At 36.4% G+C, this 21,960-nt stretch overlaps 1 protein-coding gene across 1 annotated transcript in view; it reads left to right on the top strand.

Annotated features, from left to right (window-relative positions):
* The first annotated feature begins 6 nt into the window (after positions 1 to 6).
* Positions 7 to 21,960, top strand: part of mahj (LisH and WD40 domain-containing protein mahjong) — a 24,430-nt gene continuing 2,476 nt past the window's right edge. The window contains exons 1-30 of the mRNA XM_013318968.1: positions 7 to 296; positions 1,579 to 1,729; positions 2,587 to 2,724; positions 2,966 to 3,090; positions 3,494 to 3,569; positions 4,515 to 4,626; positions 6,006 to 6,104; positions 6,410 to 6,547; positions 7,008 to 7,093; positions 7,536 to 7,703; positions 8,699 to 8,832; positions 9,756 to 9,867; positions 10,308 to 10,444; positions 11,181 to 11,265; positions 11,742 to 11,902; positions 12,468 to 12,598; positions 12,867 to 12,958; positions 13,573 to 13,695; positions 14,415 to 14,568; positions 15,221 to 15,366; positions 15,823 to 16,017; positions 16,178 to 16,305; positions 16,925 to 17,119; positions 18,054 to 18,273; positions 18,651 to 18,770; positions 19,022 to 19,113; positions 19,541 to 19,737; positions 20,356 to 20,453; positions 20,985 to 21,062; positions 21,788 to 21,908. Of these exons, the coding sequence (XP_013174422.1) occupies positions 199 to 296; positions 1,579 to 1,729; positions 2,587 to 2,724; positions 2,966 to 3,090; positions 3,494 to 3,569; positions 4,515 to 4,626; positions 6,006 to 6,104; positions 6,410 to 6,547; positions 7,008 to 7,093; positions 7,536 to 7,703; positions 8,699 to 8,832; positions 9,756 to 9,867; positions 10,308 to 10,444; positions 11,181 to 11,265; positions 11,742 to 11,902; positions 12,468 to 12,598; positions 12,867 to 12,958; positions 13,573 to 13,695; positions 14,415 to 14,568; positions 15,221 to 15,366; positions 15,823 to 16,017; positions 16,178 to 16,305; positions 16,925 to 17,119; positions 18,054 to 18,273; positions 18,651 to 18,770; positions 19,022 to 19,113; positions 19,541 to 19,737; positions 20,356 to 20,453; positions 20,985 to 21,062; positions 21,788 to 21,908 (3,910 nt within the window). The 5' untranslated portion in view covers positions 7 to 198. The remainder of the gene's footprint in view (positions 297 to 1,578; positions 1,730 to 2,586; positions 2,725 to 2,965; positions 3,091 to 3,493; positions 3,570 to 4,514; positions 4,627 to 6,005; positions 6,105 to 6,409; positions 6,548 to 7,007; positions 7,094 to 7,535; positions 7,704 to 8,698; positions 8,833 to 9,755; positions 9,868 to 10,307; positions 10,445 to 11,180; positions 11,266 to 11,741; positions 11,903 to 12,467; positions 12,599 to 12,866; positions 12,959 to 13,572; positions 13,696 to 14,414; positions 14,569 to 15,220; positions 15,367 to 15,822; positions 16,018 to 16,177; positions 16,306 to 16,924; positions 17,120 to 18,053; positions 18,274 to 18,650; positions 18,771 to 19,021; positions 19,114 to 19,540; positions 19,738 to 20,355; positions 20,454 to 20,984; positions 21,063 to 21,787; positions 21,909 to 21,960) is intronic.

Below are 21,960 nucleotides of genomic sequence, written 5' to 3'. Positions count from 1 at the left end.
TTTTTATTACAATTTAGACTTATTGTAGATAATAAATTACATATGATAAAAATGTACATAATAAGTTAATTTTTATCCGTCAGCACACCATCTAAAGAGTCACTGTGCACAGAATAGTAAAATATAAGTGACAGTTGTTTTGATCTAGTGAGGTTATATTTCAATGTTGTAAAAAATATTAAAGTGAATGTTTTTATAATGGATTCAGCATCAGCACAAGAAGTTACTGAACTTCTCAGACAGTGGGAAGAGCAACATCAGACTCCTAACTATGACCCCATACCAACACTCACCAGGTGAGATGTTTATACTGAAATGTCAAAAGTAGCACATTGTATACTTTCGTAGCATGCTATCTTATTGTAGCCGGTGTAAACTGCGTTTAAACTATGGAAAATAACTATACTAAAACAAGGGACGTAAAATAACGATTTTACATAATCTCAATCATTATATGGAATATCAATCTTAATAATTATGATTTTTAACATTGTTTACGTTCAAAAGTTTTGGAACTTGTCGAAACTATTTAAATTTCGAATCTAAGTTTCACAACATTTCATAATTTCTATTTCAACATGATAACTTTCCTATTAAGATAACTTTTGTAAAGTTATTTTAAATTAATTAATTTAAAAGACATATCTTTCATCGACTTATGAAATTTACTTGTTCAATTAAGAAAATACATGTTATCACAAGTTGGTGTTATCTCACCTCAAAAACAATGATTAACATTTATTATATTAATAGATTGTCCCTAAAAAAAAAATTAAAGTACCCTATGTGCTATTTTGAATAGTAATTTATCTTCGGCAACTTTAATCCAAATCCATTTAATCATTTCTAAGCTAACAAACATCTAACCATTTTTTGCATTTATAACATTAGTAAGATGTACCATGTAAGAATTATGTGCCTAAGACCGAATATGTTTTGTAAAATACTGAAACTTATATCATCATCATCATCAACTCACTATACGTCCCCACCCAGGAGCTCGGAGACTATCCTAAATAAAGGGTGATTAGGCCATAGTCAACCACGCTGGCCCAGTGCGGGTTGGTTGACGTCACACATATATATTAAAGTCTAAATTTAAAGTAAATAATTTATATACCATATAATAGTAAAATAGTAATTTTCAATGTAATAGAAATGTTTTTGGGAGATCTGCCAAATTATACTCTTTGTTCTATTTACAAAGGTAATTTATATATCAAGGTCTCTTTTTATGTGTTAGATTATTTAGATTTCATAAATTATAAGTTATTATTATGTTTGAAAACATATATTAAATACAAATAATATATAATTAATAATTCTTAACAAAAAAAAAATATAAATTTTTAAGACATTTTTGTCTGTCACGTGTGACTCAGTCCGTGTGAAATTAAATAATGACAAGTAGTCCATGTGTTGTGCCAGACTATGTTCTACATCTGTGCCAAATTTCATCAAGATCTGTTGAGCAGTTCCGGAGATACCTTCTAACAAACATCCATTCATCCATTGTCAATAACTTTGAAACTGCACATATATTCAAGGAACATATATTGAAAATTACCCACTTTTCAGGATTGCAGAGGTTATAGAAGCGGAAACAGAGAATTTTCTGAAGAAAGATCCTGACCCATTTGATGAACGTCCACCGTCCCGTACAGACCCAGAGTGCGCGTTGGGCCAGGCGTTAAAAGTTATGTTTAAGAAAGACAGTTTTATGACTAAGGTAAATACACATGTAAATATTCTGCTAGTTTATTGGAATAAACTCGAAAACTATTAAACTACTTTTAGATAATAAAATCGACTAATAGATGACTCTTAAGGAATAAATTACAGATTAATTTTTAAATCATATTTATAAATATTATCTTACATCCTGTAGGGTTGCAAAGCTGATTTTGTACCTTTCTAGCTCCTTTTCTTTCCTTTGGGTCATAGCGTCACCCTAGTTAGTCACATTAGTTAGTTTATTTATAAATTTGAATGTAGATTTACTTGTTTTTATACAATGGAAACCCACAAGATTATAGAGAAGTTATATTTTCATCATCAGCTCAATATACATCCACAGTGAGGGACTCAGAGTCTATTTAAAATTAGGTGACTAAGCCATAGTCAACCATGCTGGTCCAGTGCGGGTTAACTTCATACATCATCATAGCTCACTATAAGTCCCCACCGAGGGGATCGGAGCCTACCCTAAGTTATGGGTGATTAGGCCATCTTTGAATTTCTTCTCAGAACGTCGGATAAATGTACATATGTAAATCGGAAATTGAAAAACACATTGGTACATGACGGGATTCAAACCCAGGACCTGCAGATTGCAAGTCAAGTGCTTAAACCCCTGAGCCACCGACGCTCCATTCACACTTCATACATATCTTTGAAATTTCTTCATATATATGTGCAGCACCGCTATGTTTTCACGACCCATGTAATCTGTAAAACACATCAGTACATGACGGGATTCTAACCCAGGACCTGTGGATTACAAATCAAGTGCTTAACCCCTAAGCCACCGACCATGTTATTATGTTTTATGACTTTAAGTTTAATTTGAATTTGTTTTTATTACAGCTAGTAAATGATTATGTTAGAGATACATATTACTCGCGGCAAAACATCACAGGCAGGGATGTGTTCAAACTGAATGTAGCCGCGTGTCGACTTACACTTGATCTGATGCCGGGTTTAGAAATGAGTGTTGTATTTCAGGTTAGTTTAAAAAGTTGAATTATAATTTAACTAGCTCTAACCCGCGACTCCGTCCGCGCGGATTTATAAACAGACTTAATAAGTAGAATGTGTTCTAGAGTATGTTCTATATGTATGTCATATTTAATCAAGATTCGTTCAGCAGTTTTGGAGATATATTCAAAGAAACATCCATCTAAACATTCACATTTATAATATTAGTAAGATTAAAAAAAACTTACATTAGATTCTATGTTTTCAGGACAATGAAGCTTTAATACAACGGCTAGTTAGTTGGGCGACAAAGTCTCCGGAGCCGCTGCAATGTTATGCCACAGGCCTTGTTGCTGCCGCTATGGAAGTGCAGGAAATTGCTACTAATTTTAGGTAATATGAACAAATATTAAAAAAAAAAACTATATAAAATCCTGTAGAGTGGTTATTTTTGAAGCATTTGGAAGTTCAATTTAAAAAAAAAAATCTCGGACCTGGATAAGTGAGAAACTTCTATAAGCGAGAAAAATATCTTTGTCCCATGGACTCTCGCATATGAATGTTCGACATATGTAAAATTATATTCATACTAGCTGTCGACTCCGTCCGCACGGAATTAATAAGTAGCCTATGTGTTCTACCAAACTATGCTCTACATCTATGCCAAATTTCTGTAATTCAACCGTTCCGGAGATACCTCCATTCATCCATACATCCAAATATTCGCATTTATAATATTAGTAAGAAGTAAGATATGGAAAATAGAATGTATAAAAATAGAATATTTTTGTTGCAGGGATTTAAATGCGATGCTAGTACCACTAATGCTAAGGAGGCTACATGAGTTAAGAAATAAAACTCAAGAGGATAAGGTAAATAATCTTAATTAATTACCACTCATAAACGTTAATTGATCATTAACGACGCTTAATAGTTAGTCGTCTTCAGCACCGAGGGGCTCGGAGCCTACCCTAAGTTATGTGACTAGGTCATAGTCAACCACGCTGACCAAGTGCGGGTTGACTTCACACATATCTTTGAATTTCTTCTCAGATATGTGCAGCATCACGATGTTTTCCTTCACCGTAACATCGGATAAATTTACATATGTAAATCAAAAATGGAAAAACACATTGATACATGGCAGGATATTTAGTACTAGAAAATATTCTTGGTATAAACCAGTGATTTTTTATGTAGGACCCCATGTACAGCGAGAAAGTAAACTTGATGTTTGAAAGATAAAGAAATTTTGTATGTAAAATTCAATAGAAATGAGATGTTATAACTAACATATCTAAAATAATTAAATCTTTATAAAAGCAACTAGATGTTGCTGACTTTTTTTATATCATAAGGTGGCAAACGAGCGAGCGGTCACCTGAAATTGCTGAAATAGAGAAGTGACCGTTGCCCATATACATACGCAATTGCATATGCGTTGCCTAACTTTAATGGACGGAGGAGAGGATGCACAGAAAGAAAATATCTTCCCTTTCCATGCATCCTCTCATCTGGAAAGTCCTTCCTTATAAGAAAAAGTGTGGAAAGGGAAAGAGGACTAAATTAGGCCTTCGGTCAAACAAAATAAAAAAAACTTAATTAGTAGCCAATGTGTTCTTGTAACTTTTCTTAGACACTGGCTACATATATGAACATATTCCTGTAATTTCTTGTATTAGCTACCTAAGTAACATAGCTATTAATTGCAGTTAAGCTAAAAAAAAAACTTTGTCGTTGAATTTTGAGACATGCTGTATATTGTTCAATCAGTATCAGTGTATTTGACATTGTAATATGTGTTCTATGTATTACAGCAGACGACACAAAATGCAGTGACGCCGCCAAACCAGACTCGGCATTTCGCTAGATTTGATAAGAAAAGGAACAATGATATTAAAAGCAACGGACCAATTGTCGATAAAAAAGGTAAGTTAATACTTACTAATAGTGGTAGAGCGAGTTTTAACATCTTCGCACGAATTGTCCCGGCTCGCCTGGTGAAATACCACGACCATACAGAAGACACGCCTCAAGTGGAAGCTATTCCAACTACAGTCTGATAAGTGTGCGTCCCGGAGGCCTAATTTACTCCTCTTTCCCTACCCATCCTTTTCTTTATAAGGAAAGGATGGAAAGTGGAAGTGGAATTTCTGGATGAGAGGATGCATGGAAAGGGAAGATATTTTCTTTCTGTGCATCTCTCCTCCGTCTATTAAAGGTAGGCAACGCATATGCAATTGCGTATGTCTATGGGCAGCAGTCACTTCGCTATTTCAGCGATTTGAGGTGGCTGCTCGCTCGTTTGCCACCTTTTGATATAAAAAAATATATATTATAAATGCGAATGTTTGGATGTATGGATAGATGGATGTTTGTTAGAAGGTATGTCCAGAACGGCTGCATAGATCACACTGAAATTTGTCATAGATGTAGAACATAGTCTGGACGAACACATAGACTACTCATATATTTCTTTTTACCGCGCGGACGTAGTCGCGGGTGATAGCTAGTAAGTACTAAAAATAACAATTATTCTATACATATTAATATTGGAGTGTCTGTATGTGATATTGAGAAAGAGAAATCGTATACATAATTGCATTGCTAATGGCAAAAAACTAATTTTTGAAATTCATGTCTGTCTGTATGTTTGTATGCAGGGTTTGTTCTGTGTAATATGAGGAACGGTTGGAATGATTTTGCTGGGATTTTACTGGAAGGCAGCTGATGCACCCAGTTATGTTATAGGATAGTTTTTTTTGATATCATAAGATGGCAAACGAGCGAGCGGCCACTTGAAACAGCGAAGTGACCGTTGCTCATAGACATACGCAATTGTATATGCGTTGCCTACCTTTAATCGATGGAGGAGAGGAAGCATAGAAAGAAAATATTTTCCCTTTCCATGCATACTCTCATCCAGAAAGTTCACTTCCACTTTCCATCCATTCCTTATGAGAAAAAGGGTGGGAAGGGAAAGAGGATTAAATTAGGCCTCCGGGACGCACACTCATCAGACTGTAGTTGGAATAGCTTCCACTTGACGCGTATCTTCTGTATGGTCGTGGTATTTCACCAGGCGAGCCGGGACAATTCGTGCGAACCTGTTAAAGCTCGCTCTACCACTGTTAATTTTTTTAATTTTTAAACTCTCTGTGAGAGATGAAAGGTTAAAAATATACTGAAAAAAAAATTACGTGAATAGTGAAATCCTCTAAAAGAATATATAAAAATAGATTAGACTTACAATTTTTTGTCTCCCTTTTTTTTGTTTTTCATATTTTTTTATTTTTTTTTCCTTTCAGATCGAGAGAAAGATGATGGAGGAGGGAGTGAAATGTTGATAGACGAGACACCTCCACAAGCCAGCAAAGATCCAGAAACACCAATTAAAAATTATAATTGTAAGTATTGGCTCGAAGTAGTTGAATACGGCGACATACGCTGCTATGGGCGTCTCGAAAAATCTTACTAATAAAAATGCAAATGTTTGGATGGATGGATGTTTGTTTGAAGGCATCTCCGGAATGGCTGAAAGGATTTTGATGAAATTTGACATATAGAACATAGTCTGGAAGAACACATAGGCTACTTATTAAGTTTTTTTTATTCCATGCGGACGGAATCGCGGGCGACAACTAGTATAGCTAGCTAGTATATAAGTAAGATTAAATATTTGTTTATAAAAATGGTATATGTATATTTCCAGCAAGTGCAAGATCTCCGGAGCAGTGCGCGCTGATGTCTCCCCCGGCGCGGCCGCCGCTGCCTACGCCTGCGCAGCCGCCACTCATACATGACCCCTCTTCTAACTCCAGTTGGGCGGAGATGGAGACCTACGTTATTGGTTTGTTCACTTATCTATACAATTATTTATTAACCGTATCTGTATGCAATATTAAAAAATATATTTCGCTAATATGATATACTAGCTGTCGCCCGCGACTCCGTCCACGCGCAGTGGTAAAAAAACTTAATTAATAGCCTATTTGTTCTTCCAGACTATGTTCTATATGTATGCCAAATTTTAGGGAGATCTGTTCAGCCGTTCTGGAGATACCTTCAAACATCCATCCATCCATCTTTATAATAGTAAGATTTGGTTTGTTTACAAAGAAAAACTATTTTTTAAATTTTCTCTCTGCATGCAAAAGTGTGCATTTGTTTTGGGTAATTTTAATGACCGGTTGTAAAAATTTTGAAGTGACTTAGGAAGCATTGCTTTAATGATGTCTCTCTCTTTCACTTCTGTCTATATATGTCCATCTCTCTCACTCCTTGAGTTAAATATATTTTTTTTTCTTTAGGTAACATACAAATTCATCCACCGACGGACGCGACCAAACAAATGCTGATACTACGATATCTAACACCAATGGGGGAGTACCAAGAGGTAATATAGCCAAACCTGGATAAAGGAGAATCTAAGCTATATTTCTTTATTCGTATTTTTCCTCTATAGTGAGTTTTTAATTATTAAAAACTATTTTTTTCCATATGTATAAAACTACTGTCTTGAATTAAAAAAAAATTAGTAGGCTATGTGTTCTTCCAGAATATGTTATTCCAAATTTCAGCAAAATGCAGCCGTTTTAAAGATATCTTTTAACATACACCCATCCAAATATTCGCTTACTATCTTACTAATATTATAAATGCGAATGTATGGATGGATAGATGTTAAAATATATCTCCAAAACGACTCAATATATCTCGATAAAATTTACCATAAATATAGAACACAGTCTACTTATTTAATATTTTTTTTAATTCTGCGCGTAAAGTCGCGGGCAACATCTAGTTTATATTAGTAAGATTGTGTATTTTTTTCGCAGTTCCTATCGCACGTGTTTGAACAGAACGCCCTAGGTCTGATCCTGGGTTACCTGAATGTGCGCGAGTCCCGCGACTCCAGACTCGCCTTCGAAGCTCTCAAATACCTCGCAGCGTTGCTCTGTCATAAGAAATTCTCTATTGATTTCATCAATATGGGTGGATTACAGGTCAGATGCTTAATAATAGTGGGTTTATAATATTTAATTTACTTACCGTGGGTTTCTGAAAATTCATCTATATATATATATATATATATATATATATATATATATATATATATAAAAGAAAGTGGTGTTAGTTACACTATTTATAACTCAAGAACGGCTTTACCGATATGCCTGAAAATTGTTGAGGAGGTAGCTTAGAGCCAGGAGACGGACATAGGATACTATTTTTTTTCGAAATTATGCGTTGAAGAGCTGCTTTTTATTTAACTAACTAATATTATAAATGCGATTTAGATGGATGTTTTGTGGATGGATGGATGGGTGGGCTACACTAATTAAGTTTTTTTATATATCCACGCGGACGGAGTCGCGGGCGACAGCTAGTCTTAGATAAACAGAGATAACAATATGTTTTAAATAAATATTTCATATTTTGGTCTCGGAAACTCACGATGGTAATGGTTAGGAATCGTTAAATAATTTTGGAAAATGCAGGCCTAGTTTTAGTTCTCTTTACCTTAACTATTTTTTTTTGTAAGGCAATGGAAAGGGAAAATGTATTTGATGCAGGAAAAGACTTGGGAAGGGAAAATATTCTAATAAAGTTAGGCAACGTATCTGCAATAGCGTATGTCTAGCAACGGTATAATCGCTATTTCAACATATTATAATATTTAAAAAAAAACTTATTTTAAGACATATTATTTCTGTTTTATCAAAGATAAAGTAAGAGGTCTAAAGCGTCAATAGCCTAATAATTAAGGGTACGGATTTCCGATCACGAGGTCGGGGGTTCGAATCCCGTCATTCGACTATTGTCGTAAACCATATCCTAGCACAACTCTACAGCTTAGTTGGAATGGTTAAAGAAATATTAGTAAATATACAAAAAAAAAATCTGCTAATATTTTTAAATAAAAAAAAAAACTAAAAAAAGATGACAATATGTCAAAGACAATGGAAACCCAGTGTAACACTATGATATGAATTTGCAGAAGTTCCTAGAAGTACCAAGACCGTCTGTTGCTGCGACTGGTGTGTCCATCTGTTTGTACTACCTGGCGTACTGCGAGGATGCTATGGAGCGCGTCTGTCTGCTGCCCAGAGCAACACTGACTGACCTCGTCAAGTTAGTATACAGGATTGTATATTGTCACGTCATACCTTTTTTTAATTGGGAGAAATCTTATAAAGACCTTGATTTTAAGAGTCACTGTTCATATTACTTCTTAATATTATAAATATGAATTTTTAGATGGATGGATGTAGGTCTGGAAGAACGGAGAGGCTACTCCGTGCGGACGGAGACGCGGGCGATAGCTAGTTTAGACAATTGAATTCATCATATGATTCCGGATTATTTGTAAACTAGCAGTCGCCCGCAACTCTGTCTGAACGGAATTAAAAAAACTTAATTAGTAGACTATGTTCTATATGTATGCCAAATTTTATCAATATCTGTTCAGCCATTTTTATAGATAACTTCAAACAAACATCCATCTAAATATTCGCATTTATAATATTAGTAAGATAAATTAATCTTATGACAGGGTTATATGGGATTTAAACCACTAAAATCCACGCTGGCAAAGGTTTTATGATCTTGAAGGAAGGCACTATAACCATGATGTCATAGGTTATACAAAAAAAATGGGTAGTCTTTAAAATAAGTCTTAAAAGACAGACGGGCAACAAAATCCTATAAGGGTTTTTTCATTTCGATGTACGGAACTCTAAAAAGATAGGAAATGCCATATAAAAGATTTTCATTATTCTGTTGCCGACACATACGGAACCTCTTTATACTTTTTTCTTTAATTTTTTTTTATTTAGTATATTATATATTAATAAATATATTACCAAACAAACAGTGTTTTCTAATCTTTTTTTCCTTTATCGGAGTAAAGGAAAAAAGATTCATATTATTTTCATTTTTCCTTTTAACTTTTTTATATTATTTTTTTAAATTTATTTAAATCCAACCGTTCTTTTCCTTCCTCGTTATTTTCCGTCGTCTTTAAATTTAAAAAAAATGTTTTTTTTATTTTACAGATACGCGCTATGGTTACTGGAATGTTCGCACGACTCTGGACGTTGTCATGCGACCATGTTCTTTGGTCTCTCCTTCCAGTTCCGTGTTATCTTAGAGGAGTTTGATAACCAGGTCAGTAATACATTGTCTTTTTAATATTAAAACTATTTAAAATGATTTGCTTATAAATATATGTTTTAAAATTTGTTTTTAGATTTTTTGGAGAATAACAATAGATATGTAATTAAAAAAAACTTAATAAGTAGCCTATGAGTTTTTACAGACTATGTTCTATATCATTGCCAAATTTCAGCGAAATTCATGCAGACGTTCTGGAGACACCTTCTAACAAACATACATCCATCCATCGAAACATTCGCATCTTACTAATATTATAAATGCGAATGTTTGGATGTATGTATGAATGTTAGAAACGCTCTGTATAACAGCTCAATGGATTGCTTTGTAATGTACATACATACAACATATGTACTGGCAAGATTTTGTTTAAATTCCGCACAGACAGAGTCACGGGCGACAACTAGTATTAATTTTAATTTCTTTATATTTAGGATGGATTACGTAAGCTCTACAATGTAATATCAACACTGCCAATACTGGGCTCTGATGAGGAAGAGTCTCGAGTCTCCGAGGATGAGACTTGCGCCGCACGTCAGATTGTACGTCACGTCTGCGTCGCCTTGAGAAGGTTAACTTTTGTAATATCTTCAACTCTTTCATTCCATCATTGAAATGGCGAAAATAAAATAGGCACAAAATAATACTTCTTATAGCCAGTCCATTTATAGAGCAACAGAAAAGAGGTTGTACAGTCAGCTACATCAATATGTTAAAATTAACGAAACTTTTATTTGCTCTCTTTTTCACTAATATATATGTACAGTCAGATGCATAAATATGTACACATTAGTAACTACGGAAACATCTATATGCCTTCGGTTAAAAAATATATATACGTAGCCGTACGTATTCATCTGATCTTAAATACATGCTAATACGAGCATATGTATATTTGAAACCGAAACCCTTTATAAGTTTCTTAAGTTTTATAAATTTTTACATATTTATGCACCTGACTCGAGGAATACGACCTTCTCAAACTAATTATGATGAGCAAAATCGCTGCGATATATCAAGGAATGGACGTCCAGCGTGGAACATTTATTTCGCCTGGCATAAGACCGTCAAAAGTTCACTGAGCTGACGGCCAACCTCCTGTACGATGAGCGACGAGCACCTGACTGTACATACATATATGTGAAACAGAATTTTTTTTCTAATATTTTGTAAATGTGTACATATTTATGCAGCTGACTGTACAGAAAATATTTTCCTTATATATTCCTTACTCTTAAGTTAATTCTATACAAATGTCATATTATTGTGGTTATATATTTGTTTATAATAAACATTTAACTCTGCAGATATTTAGAAGCACATTTAAGGCTCCGCGCTGCACAAGTCGCGAGACAACAAGGGGATAACGTACCAGAACCACCGCCGTATAAGGTAAGAGAGAGATAGATAGATGAAAAGGAAGATATCAAACATATAAATACTATTTGGTTATTAAAAAAACTATAAAACTGACTGATTTGACACTCAGACGCAGAATACGGATCAAATGACACCTTATTTGTCAAAATAGGCCATTTAGACTCAACAGGTCACATACGAGTAAAAATCGTCTGACTCAATAGGGTCCTTACCCTCATTAGCTCACTATAACTACTTAGGTGCTCGGAGCCTACCCTTAGTTAGGTCACTAGACCATAGTCATTGGCCCAGTGCGGGTTGACTTCACATATCTTTGAATTTCTTCTCAGATATGTGCAGCATCTCGATGTTTTCCTTAACCATAAGAACGTCTGATAAATGAACATATGTAAAAAACATTGATAAATGCTGAGATTCGAATACTCCTTACCCTAATCAGGTGATTTTTTTTAACATAGTTTTTAAACACACTTTTTTTTTTATTTCAGGCGTCAAAGTCATCACCAGAAGAGATCCAGGAGCAAATCGAGCTGTTACAAAGCGTTGCGTGGTCTCGCTGGTCTCCAGTGGACGAGTTACTTGAATTAGGCGGCGTCGCCTTACTGCTGCAGGTCGTCGGCTACGCGTACGAGTGGAACTTTAACGGCAGGTATTGTATGCTCGATAACACTGCTTGCGAGTTTGGTCTGGCATTGATGTAAGGGCGGACGACGCTGGTCTCGTGACTTGTGACTGGTAAAGGTCACGTGACTTGTGACTGTTATAAAGGATCACGTGACATGCGACTGTTATAAAGAATTACGTGCCTTATGACTGTGGTAAGGGTCACGTGACTTGTGACTGTGGTAAAGGTCACGTGACTTGTGACTGTGGTAAAGGTCACGTGACTTTTGACTGTGGTGATGGATCACGTGACTTGTGACTGTGGTAAAGGTCACGTGACTTGTGACTGTGGTGATGGATCACGTGACTGTGGTAAAGATCACGTTACTTGTGACCCTTACCTTGTCGACGTTTTAGGTCAAAATGCTATCCAAGAAAATAAGTTCTATAATTTGTCGATATCACAAATCTTTTGTATTCTTGTTACATCCTGTATATCAACCCGTACTGGGCCAGCATTGACTATATGGCCCAGTCACATAAGGTAAGGTAGGTTCCTAGCCCTGTAGTGGTGATGTATAGTGAGCTGATAACACCCTGTATATATGCAGGGCAGAGACAGTCCGGTCAGCGCTGGATGTGATCTCTGTATGCTGCGTGGCGCCGCGAGTTCAGTTGCTGCTGACAGAGAAGATAGACATGAGAGATGCTGACCTCACCACGGGTGTTAACATCGTGCTAGGTAACACTCATAGTTTTTAATTACTTACTAAATGTTTAGTATTGTTTTAGTATAAGACAGCCTTTATGGTTCTTATTCTTAACGTTTGTTGACTTTATATGGTCAACTCTTACGAAGTTCTCGTATTTGCAACACTAGCTTTGGGCCGCGACTCCTTCTGCCCACATTAAAAAAATACTATGTTCTACATCTATGCCCATAGACATATATGCAGCTGTTTTCTAACAAACATACATCTAAACATTCGCATTTATAATACTATTTGCAGGTGCGGCTGATGGAGAGATAGTGCCTGACCCAGAAGTGCAAAAGGCTGCTCTAAATGTACTCGTCAACTGCGTCTGCGCACCAGTACATAGGGTATGTTTCAAAATGTAGTTAATTTTTTTTTAAATTTAAATCATATTTTAAATTTACTACTATTTTGTTGTAATCATTTCGGACGGACGAAATATTGAAGTTACGATACAACAATATTGTTAGAATTATTTATAACTAGCTGTTGCCCGCGACTCCGTCCGCGCAGAATTTAAAAAAACTAGCAGCCTATGTGTTCTTCCAGACTACGTTCTATACGTATGCCTAATTTCATCGAGATCCGTTCAGCCGTTTTGGAGATACCTTCAAACAAACATCCATCCATCTAAACATTTGCTTTTATAATATTAGTAAGATAACGCTTAATACGACATCTGTTGAAAATATGTATTGGTTATACGACTTAATCTATTGAAAACATGTAACTGCCTTAGGAACAGATTTTTTGTCGCAAATGAAATTGAGCCTTAAGTGATTGAAATACGGTTTATTTGTACTTTGCACGTTTTTGAAGAGCAAGCTTACAAGACATTAAAAAGCAAAATTAAACCTTATTTCAATTTGTATAAAGCTCAATTTTACATGACTATATTATTAGGAAAGAATATTGCCTTTTCGAATGTCGTTGTAACCGTTTTTTTCTTTTTATCTTACAGGCTGGAACATCAACGACTCGTTTCTCAATCACTGGATCCAGTAAGAAGAAGACAGCTCTCAAATCATACGAGGATCTAATACAGAAAGTATGGGAGAGTGTACGAACGAACAACGGCATCATGGTAATGTCTCTGTCTCTTTCTTACTACGTGTTTTGTATATGTCTATCTCTTTCTAATATTAGTTTTTAACGTTTACAAGTCCTAGATTTTACTACTTATTCCATAAAAGAAATCAGATTATTTTGAATTTGATAGTTCCACTTAATTTAAAATTATTTAAAAAAAAAAAATTTACTTTTTTAATATTTTCTCTAAGTAGTATGTCTCAAGTAGCTTGTAAAAAAAACATCACCCTGTAATAGTAAAAAAATACGATACGATGTTGCGGTGATTTTTTATTTTTTATTTTAACAGATTTTTAGTAATTTCCTTATATTTTTTGCAAAATTCAAAGCATAAGGTTTATGAAAAGATGATTGACAACAATATTCAAATAATGAGATTCAAACCCGGGACCGGAGTCTAAAATCCCTACCCCCTAATCATAAACTATTGGCACTTCATATCTTAAATTAATTTAAATAAAAGTTGACCATATACAATCTATACATAATAATTAAATTGGAGTTTCTATATGTACTTGATAACAAAATACCAAATTTAATATCCGTCTGTCTGTACATCAGCAAAGTTTGCTCCAAATAATCTCCGAAACGCCTAAACCCATATTGATAGTACTTTAACTGAAAAATAGCTGAAGTATTCGGGCATGTTATAGTTTATCTACACGAACGGACCCAGGGGTGACAGCTAGTATAATATAAAAATGTGTTTTTCAGGTGCTGTTGTCTCTTATGTTGGTGAAAGCACCAATAACAGACGCGGACAGACTGCGCGGGCTGGCGTGTCGCGCGCTGGCAGGACTCGCGCGCTGCCCCACTGTGCGGCAGATCATATCCAAGCTGCCGCTCTTCACCACATCACAGATACAATGTAAGGGAACATACCCATAATACGTGACTTATTTTTTTTTAGTTCTTTCAAACCCCCCCCCCCTCCCCTCGGTGACCACTTGTAGTACATGCCAAGACATACCATGCCACCCCCCATTTAGTTTTTACGTAGTAATTCATAATTATGATTTGTAATCATTTCACAGGCAAAAATTAAAAAAGAAATAATTTGGCTCATACTCTTCTTTATAGCTTAAGACTGCATGCATTCTTAAATTACTAGTGAATTATGTATTATGAAAAAAAAAACAAGTAACGACTACGTGACTAAAATCTGAGCCCCCCCCCGCTCCTGTGACTGACCGAAGTATTTTAAAGACTCCGCTCCTCCCCCCTCCCTAAACGGGTCGAGTAGTATGGGTACGTTCCCTAACAACTAATATTACTATTCATCATCACATACCTATCTTTTTCTTATAAAAAAACAAAATATTATTATCAACCTGCCCTTATTCCTATCAGATCAGCACAGTATCCATACATCCAAGGTCCTCTAGGCAAAGCCCCGCCTCGATCACTGAGTACAGTCGACTTTACATCTATTGAACGGAATTCGGGTAGTCGTTGTGTTTATAAGTGCGCTATTACCTTTAACCATAGCATAGTATTTCTAAACATGTTGTGTTTTGCAGCATTGATGCGAGACCCCATACTGCAGGAGAAGCGTCAGGAGCACGTGATGTTCCAGAAGTACGCTCTAGAATTGCTAGAGCGAGTCTCCGGCAAGAGCAAGCATATGGGTGCAGAGTTTGAGACCTCTCTAGCTAATATACATAGGGTAAGTTGATATTACACATTTTGAGTGAAAATTACACATTTGGAGTTAATATTACACATTTTACACATTACACAGGATAGGGTGTACACTTCTGTGAGTTTCAACTGCTCTGACAATTAGTCTATATTGTTGTCTTTGTTTTATCTAAGATAATGAGGGTAATGGCATCTATTAATATGTTTCGCTGCGGTGGAGTTTTGGTTTTACACATGTTAAGTGTGCATTACACGATTTGAGTTGACATATACATGAGTACACATTTCAAGAGTGATTCCACATTACATAATACTTAAAAAAATCGCCATTGGAGTGTGTACGACGTTACATGGAGTGTATTGACGTATTGAAATACAAGTTAAACCAAATAAAGTCACTTCCACGTTATATAGAATGACGTTATATGGAGTGTCGTTATATAGAGTGACATTATATAGAATTTATTCTTGTTATCTTTAGGCGAATGTAGTAGCACAGACTCGTATAAACTACAACGAGCGCCAGCTACTGCAGCTAGTGGCGGCGCACTTGGCGGCTCGCGGTCTGCGTGAGAGTGCTGCGGCGCTGCAGCGTGAGGCGCGCCTGCCTCCTCCCGCCACCTCCGCGCCCGCACCACCCCCACCACCTGTGTACACACCATCTACACCTGTCAGGGTAAATACATTACTAATTCATCATCAGCTCACTATACGTCCCCACCGAGGGGCTCAAAGCCTACCCTAAGTTAAGGGTGATTAGTCGGTAGTTAGGAATCACAAGCGACAGCTAGTATTTTCATATATTGACTAAGTAATACATATATGTGTTTTTCCAGCCTCGGCTGTCAGTATCCCGGTCGAGTAGTATGGGATCTGGAGTGGGTGTGCTGCACCGCGACAGTCTGGACCACAATCATATGCATGTAGATAGTGACAGCCCTCTGCCACCTGTCATCAAAATCAGGTCAGTGGTAACACATTGTAATCAAATGTAGAAACTCTGGAAACTAGATAAAATGACCTTGAAATTATTTAATTATCCAACATTAAGCTTAATGTAGTTCTTAAAAATTGATATTCAATCTTATTTGATACATAGGAAGGTTCTAAACAGTCTGGCAACTTAGTCAAATCATCATACAATATTTTGAATCAATATTCAACTTTATTGTCTTTGTAGGAAAGTTCAAAATAATCTAGCAAGCCATTGAATCTCCATACAATCGCTTTCGAATGATATTACACTATGTTACATTTAGAAGAAGGTTTAATATAATATATCATCCCAGTCAATTTGAACAAAATTGTTTCGAACGATATTCAACTTTATACTGTTTTTAGCAAGATTCAAAATAATCTAGCAAGTCACTGAATCTCTACATAATCGTTTTCGAAGGATTTTCAACTCTATTACCAGTATAGGAAGGCTCAAAATAGTCTAGCAAGCCATTCAATCATAACACAAGCTTTTGCAAACAATTTTCATCTGTATTATCTTTATCAGAAGGTTCAAAATAATCTAGCACACCAGTGAATCTGCACACAAGCTTATTAAATGATAATCAACTTCATTGTATATCCAGGAAAGTACAAAACAGTCCAGCAAGCCAGCCATCAGAACACAAACGTTCACTACAGAAGCAGGTGAGCGCGGCCGGGGAACGCGCGCTCTCACCACCTCGTGTCACTCTCCACTCCATCATCACTGAATACTTGTACAATCAACATGCACTATGCAAGAACCCCGTCGTTACTTGTCCACAGTTCAATTTGTTTGAGTGAGTACACGTATAAATATGTTTTCATTTATTATACATAAGAAATTAAAAAAATAAATAGTCTATGTGTTCTTACAGATTATGTTTTTTATCTATGTCACATTTCATCGAGATCTATGCAGCCGTTCTGGAGATACCAACTAACAAACACATTTAAAATTTCGTAGTAAGATTTACTAATTAGAAACTTGTATAGATCTTTTGTTTCAGAAATGTTTGTATGTTTACGATATATATGTATTCAAGGCTGGAGCTATACTATCCTACTTCATATTAAGCTTACTAATATTATAAATTCGAATGTTTGTATGTATAGATGATTGTTTGTTAGAAGGAATATGCAAATTGGCTGTATGCTTCTCGCTGCAATTTGACATAAATATAGAACATAGTCTTTAACAGTGGTAGAGCGAGCTTTAACATCATCGCACGAATAGTCCCGGCTCTCCCGGTGAAATACCACGACCATACAGAAGACAGGCGTCAAGTGGAAGCTATTCCGCGTTTCGTCTGATAAGTGTGCGTCCCGGAGGCGTAATTAATTCCTCTTTCCCTTCCCACCCTTTTTCTTATGAGGAAGGGTTGGGAAGTGGAAGTGGACTTTCCGGAAGAGATGATGCATGGAAAGAGAAAATATTTTTTTTCTGTGCATCCTCTCCTCCGTCGATTAAAGGTAGGCAACGCATATGCAATTGTGTATGTCTATGGGCAACGGTCACTTCGTTATTTCAGCGATTTCAGATGGCCGCTCGCTCGTTTGCCATCTTATGATATAAAAAAAAACATCAATACTAAAAGTTTCTTTAATTCCGGTGGATGGAGTCGTGGGCTACAGCTAGTATTTAAATATTAACATAATAAAGTTCGTTTACCCTAATATATTCTAAAAAAAACCTCAATGTATCAGTTTTATATATATATTTATGTAAGCCAGACCGCACAAATGTCCGGAGCCGGCGCGCGTGAGCACGCTGGCGGCGCTGGCGGCGCGCGGGGCGGAGGCGGGCAACGTGTGCGCGCGCGTGGTGCGCCGCGAGCTGGGCGCTCCGCCCCTCAAGCGCGCGCACAGCCGCCTCGTGCACGCGAACTTCGCCCCCGTGCGCACGCTGCGCCTGCAGGATGATGATGCGTTCTTCACACATACTATATTCCATGTAAGTACACTCACGGTACTTCGCGGTGTTCAATTTTTGAATGTCCCCTCCTCTGTCCATTGAAATTAAGCAATGCATCTGCAATTGCCGATGTCTATGCATGGGCCTCCACAGTCGATGATCTAGGCTAGCTACCATTAATATCTTAATCAAAATATTTTTTTTTGTATCTATTTTGCATTTTTCAACTCTATACGAAGATAAGATAGATCCTTTAGTATTAGCGATGCCCATGTGTCTATGAATAATGGTCACCTCTGCTATTTAGGCAATTTCAAGTGACTGCTCGTTTGCCGCCTTATAATATATTTTTGATTGAGTTAGTGTTTTTTTTTACTATTTTATGAAAATTTTAATAATAAGTTTCTTTTTTCCAGCCGACACAACAACAGCTGTTAGCAGCGACATCATCAGGGGACATTCGGATATTCAACTTATTTAGCGGCGCGGAAGAGAACTCGTATCAAGTGCATGAATCTTACATATATCATATGCAGGTCAGTTACACATAAGTTTTACAACTAAAGTACACCCATATCGGTCCAACAGTTCCGGAGATCACCCTCAACAAACAGACAAGCAGACAGACAAACGGACAATTTTTTTTTTATTATATTGCATACAGACCCTACTTTTTTTATTTTTTAATGTATAAAGGTAATGTTGGTTATAAAAATTACAGCAGATACAACTCAATTCATTTGTTATCAAGTTTCAAAGACCTGGAATAAGAGTTGTGTCCTTACAGGCTAGTCGCGACGGTCTGCTGCTGCTGGCCTCTGCCACCACCACCTGGAGGCCGCTCTCCGCGTTATGGAATATGAAGGAATTCGAACAGCTGTTAGTATATAGTAATATATTGCCATCCCTTTCATTCTCATTCACATTACAGAGACAACCATAAGTATTACATATCTTGTGAGCTCAACTCAAAAATTAAGATATTTGGTCATTTAGCCCGATTTTATCCTAAAAAAGCCAAAATAACAGCACATATGATAACGCTTGTCCATTTATCCCTCTTCTACCCTAAAACAACTAAATTACAATAGATATTCCTTTCTACTCTTTACTATCTCTCTGTCGTTATCCCACTTAAGTAAATCGACGCACCAGATTCCTTCCTCCAGATCAGTCCTCCCTTATGCCAATTCTACTCCAAAAAATACAAAATGACAGTAGTTTGCATGACACTCCACCCCACCCCCTCCCAACCCCACTTCCACTCTAAAAAAGCAAAATGACAGACAGTACGTTACGGCAGCAGATTCCAACTGGACAATGAGGAGTACGTGGAGTTCTCCAAGATGTCTGATGAACGCATCATCGGCACCAAGGGGGAGACGGCGACGGTGTTCGATACGCGCACAGGCCGCGAGCTGATGACCCTCGCGCCAGCTATCAGCAACCAGTACGCCAAGAACAGAGCCACCTTCAACCCCACTGATGAATTAGTACTATCAGGTCAGTTTTCTATACAATGGTTTCAAATAATATAATCCGAAATCGTACGAACTTATCTCGGCAGTCGCTCTAGAGCTAGACAAACGTATTTCCCATACGTTTCACTTTACACTATTCTTTGTTCCAATTGAAAGTATAAATTATGTAAAGAGAAATGCGTCAAATTCTTTTAAAACTTAAGACTTTTTCAACTAACAATGCACTTGAATTCGTCTGCGCGGAAAAAAAAAATCACCCTACCCGGAGATAGTGTAGCTTCCCAACAGTAGGAGAATCTTTCAAATTAGCTTTGTAGTTTCTGAGCCAATTCAATACAAACAAACAATGAAATCTTTCCTCTTTATAATCTTATTTCTTACTAATATTATAAATGCCAATTTTGGATGTATGGATGTTTGTTTGAAGTTATCTCTAGAACGGCTTAACGGAACTTGATGAAATTTGACATAAATATAGAACATAGTCTGAAAGAACACATTGGCTACTTTTTACTTTTTAATACGTGGACGGAGTCAGGGGCGGGCTATGTTACATAGTTATAAGAGATGAAGTGTTTCAAATTAAACATTATATACGTGTTATGTAATAAAAATACATAAAGTATATATTTAATTACAGACGGAGTACTGTGGGACGTGAACACAGGCAAAGAGATCCACAAGTTCGACAAACTGAACCAGACGCACAGCGGAGTGTTCCATCCTAACGGACTCGAGGTACAGTCAGAGCACTTCGCGGTGTTACACTTTTATATAAATTGCCTTTTTCCTTGCAACTTATAACCAAAATTTGGCAAAATAAGGTGTATTAAAATAGATATGTTAATTTTTTTATTTATTTAAAATAAAAAGCCGAAATATTTTTTACATACAAAATATTGTGCTTTGTTATATTATAATATTAAACCATACTAAAAACTGTGAAATTAAAAAAAAAAACAGGAAAGCAGCTGTCCTATTTGCTTTTTAGGGTTCCGTACCACATAGGACAATGGAACCCTTATAGGATCACTTTGTTGTTCGTCCGTCTGTCAAGATCCTTTTTCTTATATAAATTGCGTAATTTAAATAACAACTCTCGGACAATTTACTATAAAAATAGTCCTCCAAAGGTCTTTTTAGAGATTTTTTTGCTCCTGATTATCTATAGATTGTCTATGGATGGATGGATCTATGGTTAAAAGGGCTATGTTATTATTTATGGTTATATAATTTAAAAAGTTTGTATATATATATATACATTTTCAGGTGATATCAAACACAGAAGTATGGGACTTAAGAACCTTCCATCTATTGAGAACAGTACCTACGTTAGACAAGTCTGAGGTTAGTCTGCTATTTATATATACTAGCGGTGGCCCGCGACACCGTCTGTGCGGAATTAAAAAAAATAGTAGCCTATGTGTTCAAATTATGTTCTACATCGATGCCAAATTTCAAACAAACATCCATTTAAACTTTCGCATTTATATTTGTAAGATTACAGTTGGAATTTACATCCGAGTGAAGGAATTCGCTAAAATGGCGAAGGGACCGATGCTATAGATAGTACTGGCTTTAGCTTAGGGCGCAGTTGGAGGACCGCCCAGGGCGCTACAAGTCTGCGAATTACAGTCTCTGGTAACCTCTCCTCCCAAAGACATAGTTAAATGGGTGGGGTCAAAAATCTCGCCCAGGGCGCTGATAGGGCTGAATTTGTCATTGTCCATAGACATCATAGAGAGCCTTTATAAACCGTTTTTCATGAAGCACAAACGAATGAATATAAAATTAGGCATAGTTTAAACTAATCTGTAGAACTGCCTAAAGCAATCTTACTAATATTATAAATGCGAATGTTTAGATGGATGTTTGTTTGAAGGTATCTCCGGAACGGCTGTATAGATCTTGATGAAATTTGGTATATATGTAGAACATAGTCTGGAACACATAGGCTACTAAGTTTTTTTTTAATTCCGCGCGGACGGAGTCGCGGGCGACAGTTACTTTTTTAAAATTACCAATTAATAGGCGACTAATAATATGAATTATATATACATTAAATATTCCAGGTGATATTCAATCCAACATGCAGCGCGCTGTACGCGGTATGCTCAGACCAGGACTCTGAGGAGCGGAGTCAATTCGATACCAGCTTCAAGACATTGGACCCTTATGATTACTCCAGTATAGGTGAGATGAACGGGGGTTTCAGTGGGTAAAACCCACTTAACCTTCACCCCCC

This window comes from Papilio xuthus, unplaced genomic scaffold (genome assembly GCF_000836235.2).
Source record: "Papilio xuthus unplaced genomic scaffold, Pxut_1.1 DF826776.1, whole genome shotgun sequence".
Taxonomy (NCBI): domain Eukaryota; kingdom Metazoa; phylum Arthropoda; class Insecta; order Lepidoptera; family Papilionidae; genus Papilio; species Papilio xuthus.
The sequence above is the reverse complement of the archived record's forward strand: the minus strand, read 5'-3'. Positions and strand labels throughout refer to the sequence as shown.